Source organism: Saimiri boliviensis, chromosome 12 (assembly GCF_048565385.1).
Source record: "Saimiri boliviensis isolate mSaiBol1 chromosome 12, mSaiBol1.pri, whole genome shotgun sequence".
NCBI lineage: Eukaryota > Metazoa > Chordata > Mammalia > Primates > Cebidae > Saimiri > Saimiri boliviensis.
The window spans coordinates 31,360,655-31,375,903 of record NC_133460.1 but is presented as its reverse complement, the minus strand read 5'-3'; the positions used below and the strand labels follow the sequence as shown (position 1 = coordinate 31,375,903).

Genomic DNA, 15,249 nt, shown 5'->3' with positions numbered 1-15,249 from the left:
TTCTTAAGTACAAGTTGGTCAGCTTGCCTCTTAAAATAAATGAAGTATCTTTCTTTTAGTCATGTAGGAGAGAATTGTATTCATTAATTCTGAGAAAGAGGTTTCTGTCTAAATTTGCCTTCCACAGAGGTAGAGGCAAATTTAGAGTTTCTTGTTTAGAAAAAGAAAAACTACAAATAACTACTGTGCACCTGAAAACACAAGCTAGAATCAAATTGCTGTTCTGTTTTATTGCCTGTCGATTGTTAGCTGAAATCAAGTCACAAGGTCTTTTTCCCCCTCTGTATAAACTCAGCATACACTGAGCTTAACAAACGTATGAACTTCACCTTGTCACATAGTGTTACAGCCTGCTACTTCCTGAGTGTTCTTTAGTGAAGCCGCCTTGGTGATCAATGAATGTGGCTAGACTGGTCACATTCTTCTGGGCCATACACTGTGTGACTGTCTGTCTGCATGGACCTTTATTTAAAGCATTTCTGCAAATAATTTTTTTAAGTTTTTTTTTTTTTTTTTAATGTGTGTGAATTTATGGTTTTAAAGATATCTTACACTTTTCTCTTATATTTGTACCTAAAAAAAAATTTTTTTTTTTAAATTAAAGGTTTGCAGTATCTTCAGAGTCTGAATTTTGAGCGAATAGTGATGAGCCAGCTAAACCCCCTGAAGATTTGCCTGCCATCGGTGGTTAACTTTTTTGCTGCAATCACAAAGTAAGTTATTTAACGCTTTCTTGATGGGAATTATTTAAATATTTATGTCTAGCCGGGCGCCGTGGCTCAAGCCTGTAATCCCAGCACTTTGGGAGGCTGAGGCAGGTGGATTACGAGGTCAAGAGATCGAGACCATCCTGGTCAACATGGTGAAACCCCGTCTCTACTAAAAATACAAAAAATTAGCTGGGCATGGTGGTGCATGCCTGTAGTCCCAGCTACTCAGGAAGCTGAGGCAGGAGAATTGCCTGAACCCAGGAGGCGGAGGTTGCGGTGAGCTGAGATCATGCCATTGCACTCCAGCCTGGGTAACAAGAGCAAAGCTCTCTCAAAAAAAAAAAAAAAAAAAAAAAAAAAAAAATGTATATATATATATATGTTTATCTGGTATTGTAAGGTTACATTAAATTTCTTGGAAATTAGTAACATTAAAAAAGGCCAGGTGTGGTGGCTGTTGCCTGTAATCTCAACATGTTGGGAGGCTGAGGTGGGAGGATTGCTTGAGGCCAGGAGTTCAATACCAGCCTGAGCAACATCATGAGACCCTGTCTCTACAAAATTTAAAAATTAGCTGGGGGTGGTGTCATGTGCCTGTAGTCCCAGCTAATCAGGAGGCTGAGGTGGGAGGATCACTTGAGCCCAGGAGGTCAAGGAGGCTGTGAGCCCTGAATGTGCCACTGCACTCCAGTGTCGGCTCCAGAACGAGACCCTGTTTCTTAAACAAACAAAAACAGCCAAGCCCCTGCAGGAAATACTGTAATACAGCTATTGTTTAGTTTTTGAGACAGAGTCTCACTCTGTCACCAGGCTGGAGTGCAGTGGCGCCATCTTGGCTCACTATGACCTCCGCCCACCAGGTTCAAGCGATTCTCCAGCCTCCGGAGTAGCTGCGACTACAGGCACCCATCACCACACCCAGCTATTTTTTTGTATTTTTAGTAGAGATGGCATTTCACCATGTTGGCTAGGATGGAGAAATTGCTACTTCTTATCCAAGGGCATAATTCGGCAGAAGCCTAGGCACTTTGAAATAAGTACGGCAACCAGTTAGCTGGGAAGGGGAAAGCCATAGATGCTTATTGGAGTGACTCCTGTAATAGGAATAGAAATCAGCTGGAAGTGAGGTAGATGCTGACCAGTAGGAGAGTGGTTCCGAGAGTACTGTTCTCTCAGGTCTGGTAGCCATGGCTAATACATAGCCTTTCCTCTGTGCGAAACGGTTCTAAGCGCTTTACGTAGAGCTCATTGGATCCTCGAACAGCCCTCTAGAATGAAACCCTGCTTATCCATGGTGAGGTGGATGTACAAAGAGGTAAAATCACTTGCCTAAAGTCATAAAGCCGGACTGGCAGCAGATTCAAATGGAGTCTGACTCCTTTGTAAGCTTTCACTGAGTTAATCTGCTTTATGGAAAAAGTGAAGTGGAGAATTGAGTATTTAATGAGGATATTCAGGCGTGTTGTAGCTTACAATCTTCAACAAGTCAGAGCTGGGGGTTGCTGAGCTCCTTCACCCTCTTTAGTTCTCCTTTGCTAGGCATCTGGGTCAAGGTATCCTGTCTTGTGAGATCTCAACAGTGATAGTAAAGGATTAGGAAAAGGCTTAAAGAGACCGGCAAGCAATGGCGCTGAGTGGGTGGAGGCTTCAGCACATCGGTTAAGATGGTGAGCAGCTCTAAGAGTGAGGTCGGAAGAAGCAAAGGCAGCTGCCCCTAGTATATTCTCAGGGTGGGGACAGAGGGCTGCATTTGTGAACCAACTGGTCCGGGAGCTCTCGATTTGAGGTTGGCATGCGTATTGGAGGCACACTGCGATACGAGACTAAGAGTGGGGGCTTGAAATAAAGGTCTGTGCCTCTGTACGGATATGGCAAATAAAAGTGTATACCATTCTGTAGCTGTTGATTTTGCCTGCTTGATGGTTTTGAGATTCAACCATACTGACACAAAGCTCAAATTTGATTATAACTGCTGTGTAATGTTCTGCAAATCTTTCTTGTTGAGTCTTTGTTGGGATTTTAGCTGTTAGTTTTTGTTTTGGTTTTGTTTTGTGTTTGAGACAAAGTCTTGCTCTGTCGCCCAGGCTGGATTGCAGTGGTGCGATCTTGGCTCACTGCAACCTCCACCTCTTGGGTTCAAGTGATTTTCCTTTCTCAGCCCTCCTAGTAGCTGGGAATACAGGTGCCCACCAGCACGCCCAGCTAATTTTTTATTTTTAGTAGAGATAGGGTTTCACCACATTGGCCAGGCTGGTCTCAAACTCCTGAGCTCAAGTGAACTGCCTGCCCCAGCCTCCCAAAGTGCTGGGATTACAGGCATGAGCCACCTCGCTCAGCTGGCTGTGTTAAGTGTTTTAGTACTCAGGAACATCTTGTTTGAGTGTCCTGGTGTGTGGGCACATGCTTCCTTGTCACATCCCCGGAAGCGTCGTCGGCTGTGTGGCTGTAGGAGATGCAGATCTTCAGCTTTACCCGTTAGTGCAGACTGCCCTCCGGTGTCGTTCTGCTGATGCATCCTCAGGAGGAGTGGGGAGGGGTTAAGTGTTGCGAGCCTCAGTAATGGGGCAGAAATCCAAGTATGTGGCTTGAAGTTGCCATAGTGACCTGAGAACCTGAGGTGGAGAGTGACAGAAGTGAGATCTAAATCCTTGTCTTGGAGAAGCTGTTTAATAAATGATTTTTCAAGTTGCTTAATCATTTAGAGACAACTATCAGAAAAAGTAACAACATAATTCCCTTTTTTTAATTTTGTGGTTTCTTCTGTGCATTTAACTGTTCTCACTCACCATGCCTAGTCCTTTCTCTGCCTGTTTTTGAGGTCATGACTTAGTCAACCCCATGTCCCTCCTTCAGTAAAGGCCTAATTTCTTCTTCAGCAAGTCTCTTCACCAACCACTATTTTCTCCTGAGTAACTTAATCCCTCCTGAATCCCTTTTCTACCAACCCTCTAATTATTTTGTAATCAGTAAAAATAAAAACACCTATAGTTATGTAAACTAAGAGTTTTGCTTTGCAAGCATTTATTTTTAATGAATAATATCTATTACTCATTGAAACCTAAGCCTAGTTTCACATTCTGAGTGATAGTCACATTTTCTTTCTCTTTAGCAAACTTGTGAATAGACGATCCAGAGAATGGTACCCTAAACGTGTTATTTTCTGCTTTATGTTGTAATTTTTATTAGCACTTGTTATGTTCAGCAATTTCTCTGTCATAGGTACAGTTATCACCCACAGGTCACATCTGCATGGAGTCATTTCAGCGTGTTAATGCCTCTGTCTGTGTTGTTTTTTTGTTCCACAGTAAGTATCAGCTCGTCTTCTGCTATACCATCATTGAGAGGAACAATCGCCAGATGCTGCCAGTCATTAGAAGTACCGCGGGAGGAGACTCAGTGCAGACCTGCACAAACCCGCTGGACACCTTCTTCCCCTTTGATCCCTGTGTGCTTAAGAGGTAGGTACTTTTAAACCTTGACAAGAGGTGGGTTGAAACGTGATACATGTTTGCTTTTCCCAAGATTGGGATTTAGGGCTCTTTGCTGGAAGGGGCCCCTCCTTGCTGTTCATGAGCTTCTCGTGGTCTCCCTGCGTATATTTCACAGGCAAAGTAGAGGATGCCTAGCAGGACCTGCTGAGTGGTGCAGGCACCCCAGAGTGGGTAGATCTTTGCCTCCGTAGGAGCCAGTTTGACACCAAGGGTTTTTGTTCTACTTTTTGTTTTTCTTTAAACTGTTGTTTAAATATATAAGGTTATGGGGATAACAGTGCCAGGATAGAAGAGGGTGCTGTCTTTGCTTGCTTCATAATTTTCTGCCAGGTGTCTTGTTCCTTCCTCTGGAGACCACATCCCATTCTGTTGCACAGGATAAACAAAAAACAAACAATTGGCTGGGCGCAGTGGCGCGTGGCCTGTAATCCCAACATTTTGGGAGGCCAAGGTGGGTGGATCCATTGAGGTAAGGAGTTTGAGACCAGCCTAGTCAAGATAGTGAAACCCTGTCTCTATTAAAAATACAAAAAATTAGGCCGGGCATGGTGCCTCATGCTTGTAATCCCAGCACTTTGGGAGCCCAAGGCAGGTGGATCATCAGAGGTCGGGAGTTCTAGACTAGCCGGACCAACATGGAAAAACCCCATCTCTACCAAAAATACAAAAAATAACTGGGTGTGGTGGTGCATGCTTGTAATCCTAGCTACTCAGGAGGCTGAGGTAGAAGAATCACTTGAATCTGGGAGGCAGAGGTTGCGGTGAGCCAAGATCGTGCCATTGTACTCCATTCTGGGCAGCAAGAGCGAAACTCCACCCTCCTCCCTACCCGCCCCCCCAAAAAAAATAAAAGCCAGGCTTGGTGGTGGGCACCTGTAATCACAGCTACTCAGGAGGCTGAGGTGGGAGAATCACTTGAACCCAGGAGGCGGCGGTTGCAGTGAACCAAGATTGCACCACTGCATTCCAACCTGGGCAACAGAGTGAGACTCTGTCTCAAAAACAAGATTTATCTAGATGAGTTATTCTAGAAAACCACTGAACCAGCCTTAACTTGTAACTTGTATAAGGAAGCAGGATTTTTGCTTATTATGGTTTCTATAATAACTGCATGACCATCTGGGATTGTCTGGTCCCTGAAGTCTTGGTTGACTGAAACCAGATTAGTTATTTTTCCTAGACTTACTTTTCAGCAAATTACTATAGAAATATAAAAAAGAGAGTTCCAGAATATTATAGTTTGGATATACTATATATAACTGACTTGTCAGTCTTTGTCAAGTGTAGAAACAATGTTACTTGAAAATGGAAAGATGGAAAACGGTAGGTGCAATACTCCATCCACGTGAGTGAAGGAACTCTTACATAGAAAGGGCCGCTTAATACACAGTGTAAATTTATATAGAGAGTTTTTTGTGTTTGTTTTTGAGACGGAGTTTTTCGCTGTTGTTGCCCAGTCTGGAGTGCAATGGTGCGATCTCGGCTCACCGCAACATCCACTTCCCGGGTTCGAGCAATTCTCCTGCCTCAGCCTCCTGAGTAGCTAGGATTACAAGCATGTACCACCATGCCCAGCTAATTTTGTATTTTTAGTAGAGATGGGGTTTCCCCATGTTGGTCAGGCTGGTCTTGAACTCCCACCCTCAGGTGATCCCTTCCACCATGGCATCCCAAAGTGCTGGGATTACAGGTGTGAGCCACTGCACCTGGACTACGTAGAGGGTTTTTTGATGTGATTATTTGAGCTATAGTTTTCACTTCTAGGTTTTGGGTAATAGGTCTTGTGAGAAAAGATCCAAACCAGTTTTGACTTGTGCTAAAGTGTTTAACTCGACTTTGACATGTGATCTTTGTTGACAGGTCAAAGAAATTCATTGATCCTATTTATCAGATATGGGAAGACATGAGTGCTGAAGAGCTGCAGGAGTTCAAGAAACCCATTAAAAAGGTAAGTTCGCTGGGCTCGGTGGCTCAAGCCTGTAATCCTAGCACTTTGGGAGGCCGAGGCGGGTGGATCACGAGGTCAAGAGATCGAGACCATCCTGGTCAACATGGTGAAACCCCATCTCTACTAAAAATACAAAAAATTAGCTGGGCATGGTGGCGCGTGCCTGTAATCCCAGCTACTCAGGAGGCTGAGGCAGGAGAATTGCCTGAACCCAGGAGGTGGAGGTTGTGGTGAGCCAAGATCGCGCCATTGCACTCCAGCCTGGGTAACAAGAGCGAAACTCCGTCTCAAAAAAAAATGGTAAGTTCGTGATTCAGCACACTTTCCTGGAATCCCCGCTCTGGTTGCGGGTCACAATCAAATAGTAAGCGGTAACTTGCTCATGCATGTAGTCCCTGCACTTTAGAGAGTCAAGGGCAGAGGATTGCTTGAGCCCAGGAATTTGAGACCAGCCTAGGCAACATAGACTCATTTTAAAACAAAAAATTTTTAAATTAGCTGGGTATAGTGGTGCACACCTGTAGTTCCAGCTTCTCTGGAGGCTGAGGTGGGAGGTCATGGCTGCAGTGAGCTATAATGCAGCACAGCACTCCAACCTGGACAACAGAGCAAGATCCTGTCTTCTTTCAAAAAGCACACCAAGGCTGGGCGCTGTGGCTCACGCCTGTAATCCCAGCACTTTGGGAGGCTGAGATGGGTGGATCGCCTGAGGTCAGACATTTGAGAACAGCCTGGCCAACGTAGTGAAACCCTGTCTCTACGAAAAATATAAAAAATTAGCTGGGCGTGGTGGTGGGTGCATAATCCCAGCTACTTGGGAGTCTGAGGCAGGAGAACTGCTTGAACCCGGGAGGTGGAGGTTGCAGTGAGCTGAGACTGCGCTACTGTACTACAGCTGGGGTGACAGAGCGAGACTGTGTCTCAAAAAGAGAAAAAAAAAAGAGCACACCAAAAGTATGTCTTATTCCTTCTGCCTTTATAAAATTCCAAGCCCAAGTTTTGTTATTTAAAGAGTCTGTAGCTTTTTTTTGATAAATTGCTTAAACCACACACTTAACATACTAACATGTGAGAAGTGAAGGTTAATTACAAATTAGCTGAACAAATGATCTTTGCCACTTGAGCATTCTCACCAAGTAACAATCTCCAGTTGACTCATGTTGAAATTGCCCCAGCAATTTATATTAGTTTTATAGATCTCCCTGAATCGGTGGTGAAGACGCAGGTAGGTACCATACCCTCCAGGTCACATGAGGTGAAGTTAAGACAGTTACTGCTGGAGAGAAAAGTTAGAGTCCAGTAATAAAGAATTTTGCTGTTCTGGCGTGGTGGCTCACGCCTTTAATCCCCGCATTTTCAGAGGCTGAAGCTGGTAGATTACAAGGTCAGGGGTTCAAGACCAGCCTGGCTAAGATGGTGAAACCCCATCTCTATCTACCAGAAATAGAAAAATTACCCGGGTATGGTGGCAGGCACCAGTAGTCCCAGCTACTTGGGAGCCTCAGGCAGAGAATTGCGTGAACCTGTGAAGCAGAGGTTGCAGGGAGCCAACATCGAACCTGCCTGGGTGACAGAGCGAGACTGTGTCTCCAAAAAAAAAAAAAAAAAGAATTTTGCTGCTCTTGCACATTTTTTCACATTAAAAACAGCTTCCAGATATCTTTTTTTGTTGTTAATAAGTATCCATTGGAAAGCTCATTTTATCTTTTTATGTTTTGCATTTGTTGAAGGGCGTGTAATTCATTCACATTGTGTCAGGTACAAGAGCTGTAACACGGCAAGAATGGCTCTTCATGTTTACTGTCCCCATTGAGCTTCAAATCTGTTTGCAAGTCAGACTTTAAAAAATTACCAGGTGTGATGAGCAAGCAGTTATGTGGTTGTGTTGGTAGGAAGGAAGTGCTTATCAGAAGGAGCTTTTCTGTTGTGGTCTTTTTTTTTTTTTTTGAGACGGAGTTTCACTCTTGTTACCCAGGCTGGAGTGCAATGGCATGATCTCAGCTCACTGCAACCTCCACCTCCTGGGTTTAGGCAATTCTCCTGCCTCAGCCTCCTGAGTAGCTGGGATTACAGGCACGCACCACCATGCCCAGCTAATTTTTGTATTTTTAGTAGAGACGGGGTTTCACCATGTTGACCAGGATGGTCTCGATCTCTTGACCTCATGATCCACCCACCTCGGCCTCCCAAAGTGCTGGGATTACAGACGTGAGCCACTGCATCCGGCATTTTTTTTTTTTTTTTTTTTTTTTTTTTTTTTTTTTAAGAGACATGGTCTTGCTGACATTTTGGGGCTGGATGATGCAAAAAACAAAAGACATGGTCTTACTATGTTGTCTAGGCTGGATTCGGAGCTCTTGAACCCAGGCAATCCTCTCACCTCAGCCTCCCGAGTAGCTGGGACTACACATGTGTGTCACTACATTGGCTTTCTTTTGAAATTAAGATACTGTCTTCACCATCTTTACAGACGTAGCACCTTTCTTTGGAAAGAATTCTGGAAAACATTTCAGTCAGCACTGGTGATCTTACTGATGATTTCTGATGTTTATACAGGAGATAATGGAAGATGAAGATGATGATTTTCTGAAAGGTGAAGTGCCCCAGAGTGATACTGTGATTGGGATCACACCGAGCTCCTTTGACGCACATTTCCGAAGTCCCTCAAGTAGCATGGGCTCCCCACCCTTGTTGTACATGCAACCCAGTCCTCTCTGACCTCGAAGAGTTGTGACCGAGATGTGACATTTGGGATTCCCCATCACTTGTCACCCCCTCAGCACCCAGCTGGTGCCATTGAATATTGACTGCATTGAGCTAGAGTGAGCACCTGCCTCCGCTGTGGCACTCCAGGTTAGACTCAATCAAGCATCTGAAGCAGGCGTCCCCAAACTTTTTACACAGGGGGCCAGTTGACTGTCCCTCACACCATTGGAGGGCCGCCACATACTGTGCTCCTCTCACTGACCACCAATGAAAGAGGTGCCCCTTCCTGAAGTGCAGAGGGGGGCCGGATAAATGGCCTCAGGGGGCCGCATGCGGCCTGAGGGCCGTAGTGTGGGGACGCCTGATCTGAAAGCTGATTTTTCTTTTTTCTTCCCCTTACAGACAAAATGAAAAGACTGAATATCATGTGCAGTATTTTACAGTGGAGTTGATAAATTTGGAAGGCTCTGCTTGTTTAATATGTACATTTTTAAACAGCTTTTTGACATAATTACTGGGTAATTTCTAATATAGGCACAGACTGTTTTCATGATGGCTCGTTAAACATGGGTTTTTGTCAGATCCATGGTCACAGGACTTTGCTGATCAGCTTTCAGTGAAGAACCCTCTCGGATAAAACTTCTATTTAAAGACTTTGGATGGGCGTGGTGGCTCATACTTATAATCCTAGCACTTTGGGAGGCTGAGGCGGGCGGATTGTCTGAGCTCAGGAGCTCGAGACCAGTCTGGGCAACATGGTAAAACCCTGTCTCTCTCTTTTTTCTTTTTAAATTTAGAGCCAAGAAAGGGTAGACAAACACTCGCTTAAAAAAAAAAAAAAAAGGTTAAAGACTTTAACTAGAAAGTTTATTTTGGCTATGTTGTTTACCTTCAGTTGTATTGATATTTGTGTGTTGGGATTTCAAGGGAGTGTAGAGAAGATAGAAGGAGAGCAGAGAGCTGGCCTGACATGGTCTGCCACACAGAGTTGGAGCTGGCACTGAAGGAGATCTCCAGGGACTTCAGAAACCAATAAAAATGAGAGAGGATTGGCCGGGCATGGTGGCTCACACCTGTAATCCCAGCACTTTGGGAGGCTGAGGTAGGCGGATCACGAGGTCAAGAGATTGAGACCATCCTGGCTAACATGGTGAAACCCCGTCTCTACTAAAAATACAAAAATTAGCCGGGCGTGGTGGTGCACGCCTGTGGTCCCAGCTACTCTGGAGGCTGAGGCGGAAGAATCACTTGAACCCAGGAGGTGGAGGTTGCAGTGAGCCGAGATTGCGCCACTGCACTCCAGCCTGGCGACAGAGCAAGACTCCATCTCACACACACAAAACAAAAGATTTAGGAAAACAGAATCAGATGTGTAACATACTTGGCACAGTGTAAAAATGAACTTAAAAGGCAAAGAAAAATGGAGGTCCAGGTAGCTGTAATTCACACAGACTGAAAGGGAGCTTGGGCTTGTGTAAAACACATGAGATTGTATTTTACCCCTGGGCTCTCAAGCATCCAGTTAGATCTAGAACTGTTCTTTGGTAGCAGTTGGATCGTGTCAGTTTTGATCTGCATCAGTAGGTTATTGAGAATTTATTTGTTCCAACAGGAAACATTTTTTTAGATTGTTTGGTGGAATGGTTTTGCTCACAACAATAGGTGGAAGTTCCTAGTGCAGTCTTCGTCTGTGGCTGTGCATATCATAGATTCTGCTTGGTGAAATCCTTCTCCAAAGCCTCTTTTTGTATTTTTATAACTAAAAAGAGGTCTTCAGAAGACTTCACTTTAATAACAAATTTGTGCAAACACTGCTAGAGTCCTTCTGAAGCTCGAGCATTTTTGCTTTGTTTCTTTTTTGGTTTACTTGTGAAAATGGCTATCTTTTTTTTTTTATTTACCCTCCGCCCCTGAAAATGGCCATATTTAAGCTTATTTATTTTTCTGCCACTTCTATTTATTTAAAGGCAAGCAATATTTTCTTGATCACAAATATTTTGAGGTTTTTTTTTCTTTTTTGTCCAATCTCATTGTTGAGCTTGTTTAGAGATCACAAATGCTTTGTAATGAAATACTTCCTCTTTCCCAGGGCTTTATATGTTCTTGTATAATTATATTGATGGCAATGCATAGTTTGTGAATTTCAATCTGTAAATACTTTTTTGGAAACTAGAAATTTTTATTGCTTTAAAGTTTTGGGTATCAGTGGTTTTCTTTTGGTGGCTTGGTGGAAAGTCATTTGAGAACCTTAAGTTTCTCTTTTTTAACTGCTGGCACAATGTGGATTTTTGTATATTAGATAAAATGAGTAAATGAAATTCCCCAGAAGTTAATAGTAAGTGGGGTCTTTGTGGGTTGGGAAGTAGTTTTAATGTAGAAAGATACTTAAAAATAAGTCTGTTTAACTTCAAAGGAGTTTGTGAAAAAAAGATCCATGGTGAAAATAAAACAATGACATGGTTAATTTTCTGGAACTTTCATTCTTATACTAATAAAAGGAGGTACTTTGATACACGTTCTTTTGATTTCTGTTTGTTAGTTTTTAATTTAATGTATTAAAGCATTTTGCAATGGAAAACTCCTGAGGCATCGCTGTTGAGGAAGGAATATTGCTGGTATGGTGGGGAGCTTGATGAAATTCATGGCATACCAGGGTGAGGATGGTGTCCATGTGCTCTGTGTGAAGTATCCACGACTCCCTAATCACACCCAGCTGAGAGTGAGTGAGGCTTGAACAGTTCCCAGGGAAGCAGACACTTCTTTCAAAAACTTAAATGCTTTGAAGGAGATCTGTGGGGAAAAATATTGTGAAGTCTCCTTGTAAATTACTAGCCAACAATGGGAATTTTCTCTTTCACTAAAAAGCAAGCTGTCAGTTTTAGGAGTCTTCAGGGTCCGTCCTTTTGTCTGTGTGCTCTAGTTCAGGTGTCCCCAGACTACGGCCTGAGGGCCGCATGCGGCCCCCTGAGGCCATTTATCCACCCCCCCCCCCCCCCCCCCGCCGCACTTCAGGAAGGGGCACCTCTTTCATTGGTGGTCAGTGAGAGGAGCACAGTATGTGGCGGCCCTCCAATGGTCTGAGGGACAGTCAACTGGCCCCTTGTGTAAAAAGTTTGGGGACGCCTGCTCTAGTTGGATCTTCCTTGATGAGAAATGGCTGAATTTAAACAAATGTGAAAGGACTAGCAACTACAGAGTGCCACGGGCTTCCTTTCCTAACCAGCTGTTTGACCTTGAGCAAGTTACATAACCTCTCTGAGCGAGAATTAAAACTAAAATGAATGGGAATAATAAGATGCTAGTGTAAGGCATTAAGGATTTGATGCATGTAAAAGTTAATGGACCATTTGTTTTCCTGTGAGAAAGGAAGCACTTTCATGGGAAGCACTTTTCACTTAAAGATAACTTCATTTCTTCCATAATACCTCACTCTGTGGTACCAACTAAGATCTGAACTGGAGAGGAGGGACCAGTGTGTTTCCACTGCTGGGCAGTGCTTATGATGGTGGTTCTTAACCTGGCTATGCCCTAGAATCCAATCCCTCGGGGGGCGCTGAGAAGCTAAAGATGTCCACGCTCACATCACACACTAATTCATCCTCTGATTGAACCAGTCTCCAGAGGAGGAGTTTGGACATTGATGGGCTTTTTTTCTTTTCTTTTTTTTTTTTTTGAGACACAGTTTCTTTTACCTAGGCTGGAGTGCAGTGGCACGATCTCGGCTCACTGCAACCTCCGCCTTCCAGTTTCAAGAGATTCTCCGGCCTCAGCCTCCCAAGTAGCTGGGATTACAGGCGCTTGCCACCTTGTGTGGCTAATTTTTGTATTTTTAGTAGAGACAGGGTTTCACCATGTTGGCCAGGCTGGTCTCAAACTCCTAACCTTGTGATCCGCCCACCTCAACCTCCCAAAGTGCTGGGATTACAGGTGTGAGCCACTGGGCTCGGCTACATTGATGTTTTTTAAAGCCCCCTGGTGATTCACAGGTGCAGGCTGCATTAAGAACTGTTCATTGGTTTGCAACTGCATACTTTTTAAAATTGTCAACCAATTGAACATCCAGAGCTCCACCATGCTTTCTTCCATTAAATGCTTTCCTTTTGTGTATTTCATTCTGACTTGGGGATCGTTGAGTAGCATTTATAATGTATATAATAATATGGGGCCTGGGTCTCCCAGCCCTTTGGGAGGCTGAGGTGGGCGGATCACGAGGTCAGGAGTTGGAGACAGCTGAGGGGGAAATTTATGAAAGCAGATGAATGCAGATGATAAAATACAGATGATAGCTCATGCCTGTAAAATGAGCACTAGGGGAGACCAGCAGGAAGATCTCCTGAGGCCAGGAGTTTGAGATCAGCCAGGGCAACATAGTGAGACACCCATCTCTACATTAAAATATTTGAAAAACAAATTTTTTTTAAGACAGAATCTGTCACCCAGGCAAGAGTGCCCTATTGATGATCCTCCTGAGTAGCTGGGACTAGAGACCTGCTACCATTTTCAGCTAATTTTTATTTGTTGGGAAGGCGGGGTTCCCTGTGTTGTCCAGGCTGGTCTCAAACTTCTGGGTTCAAGTGAGTCCTCCCTCAGCCTTTCAAACTGCTAGGGTTTCAGGCATGAGCCACAGTGCTGGCCACACACCTGCTCTTGCTTCCTTATTGGGTGTAGACCAAAATTTGTGGGGCTGAGATGGGAAGAGAGGTAGGGGAGGGGCTTTCTGCTTGTTTTCTGGCTCACTTAGTCCTTTGACACAGGATTCAGCCTAGGAGATTGATAATCTGAGATTACTTGAAAAAAGATCACCCAAAAGTGAAAAACCAGTTTAAGGCAAACTGCAGTAGCCCCAGGCAGAACCCACAGACCCTTGTTCACCTTTGCACTTCCCAAATGCCTCACTTTTATTGACTATTCTTGGCTCTGCAATTCCAATAATAGCTATCTTTAGAGGATTTAGTACCTACCAGACGAAACAAACTGAGGTTATGACCATTCTTCTACACGTGAGAAAACCAGTTCAGGGAAGTTAAGTAACTTGCTTCAAGCCAGCCTGTTGGTCATTGATCACCCTAGATTCAAGCCCTGTTTTTAGCCACCTGCTTCCTAATTGGGACTTAATTTCACCTGCATTGCAATGAGTTGTTTACAGTCTAGGAGCATCTTATAGTGATGGAGAGCGCTGCCTTTGGAATCACACAAAGCTGGGCTCAGTCTTTGTTCTACTGTGTATTTCTACCACTTTGAGCAAGTTACTCTGTGATAACGGAGGTGTTGGTACTGGCTCCTACATTTGTGAGGAGCAAGTGAGAAATGTAGGTGTAATAATACAGAGAAATAATTTCTTGGTAGCTAGAAATAGAGCTATTTTGGGTGAGAAGTTGGGTAAGCTGGCGATGGGGACACCATCTTCTACAGTCAATTCTTTACTGTAGTAAATTTCCTGGTATTTTTGTTGAATGGGATGTGTAAGCTGAGGGAGAGATTTATGAAAGAAGACGAATACAGATGATAAAATTATAATAAAGTTTTTGCTCTATCATGTGGCTCCTCTTCTTAAACTCACCACTATATCTTTTGTAAAATTACCTTTTGTTAATGTGCTGCAGAGTCGGATGTATTTCAGCAATGTCTCTCAACTTTTAGAAGAGAGCTCCACGGTGAGACGCCTCTTACCTTGGGGACCTGTCTTCAGAGTAGCCGGGGTGCAGTCAGTATCTGCAAATCCTTCCCCCATGGTTCCCAGCCCATATGTGAGTGGCCTCTTGGATTCCAATCACGAAGTCTTATCGATGATCTCTTAATACGTGAGGCTAGTGCAGTTCAGGATATAGTTTCCCAATTTAAGACTGTTGACATTAGGCCGGTCATGGTGGCTCACGCCTGTTATCCCAGCACTTTGGGAGGCCGAGGTGGGCAGATCACCTGAGGTCAGGAGTTTGAGACCAGCCTGGCCAACATGGTGAAACCCCGTCTCTTAAAAAAAAAAAAAAAGACTGTGGACGTTTTCTTTTATTATTTTTAGAGGCAAGGTCACCCTCTGCAGTGTGCAAACATAGCTCAATGCAGCCTCCGACTCCTGGGGTCAAGGGATCCTCCTGCCTCAGCCTCCAGAGTGGCTGGGATTACAGGAGCATGCCACCATGCTCAGTTTTTAAATTTTTTGCAGAGACGAGAGTATGGAGGAGGGTTGGTTTTGCTGTGTTGGCCAGGCTGGTCTTGAACTTTTGGCCTCAAGCGATCCTCCCGCCTCGGCCTCCCAAGGTGCTGGGATTATAGGCGTGAGCCAGCGTGTCCTCCTGATGAGGTTTATTACTCATTAAATACAATCCTACGGAGCAGCACAGCTGGGTCCCAAACTCAAGCTTGCGGAAGTTCACACACCTGGGAAGCGTGATGG

The 15,249-nt window shown here is 44.2% G+C and overlaps 1 protein-coding gene across 1 annotated transcript in view; it reads left to right on the top strand.

The window, feature by feature from the left end:
* RRN3 (RRN3 homolog, RNA polymerase I transcription factor) overlaps window positions 1-14,389 on the top strand; it is a 38,546-nt gene extending 24,157 nt beyond the window's left edge. The window contains exons 15-18 of the mRNA XM_039478184.2: window positions 605-713; window positions 4,016-4,168; window positions 6,062-6,149; window positions 8,706-14,389. Coding sequence (XP_039334118.1) covers window positions 605-713; window positions 4,016-4,168; window positions 6,062-6,149; window positions 8,706-8,867 — 512 coding nt within the window. The 3' untranslated portion in view covers window positions 8,868-14,389. The remainder of the gene's footprint in view (window positions 1-604; window positions 714-4,015; window positions 4,169-6,061; window positions 6,150-8,705) is intronic.
* Window positions 14,390-15,249: the final 860 nt, after the last annotated feature.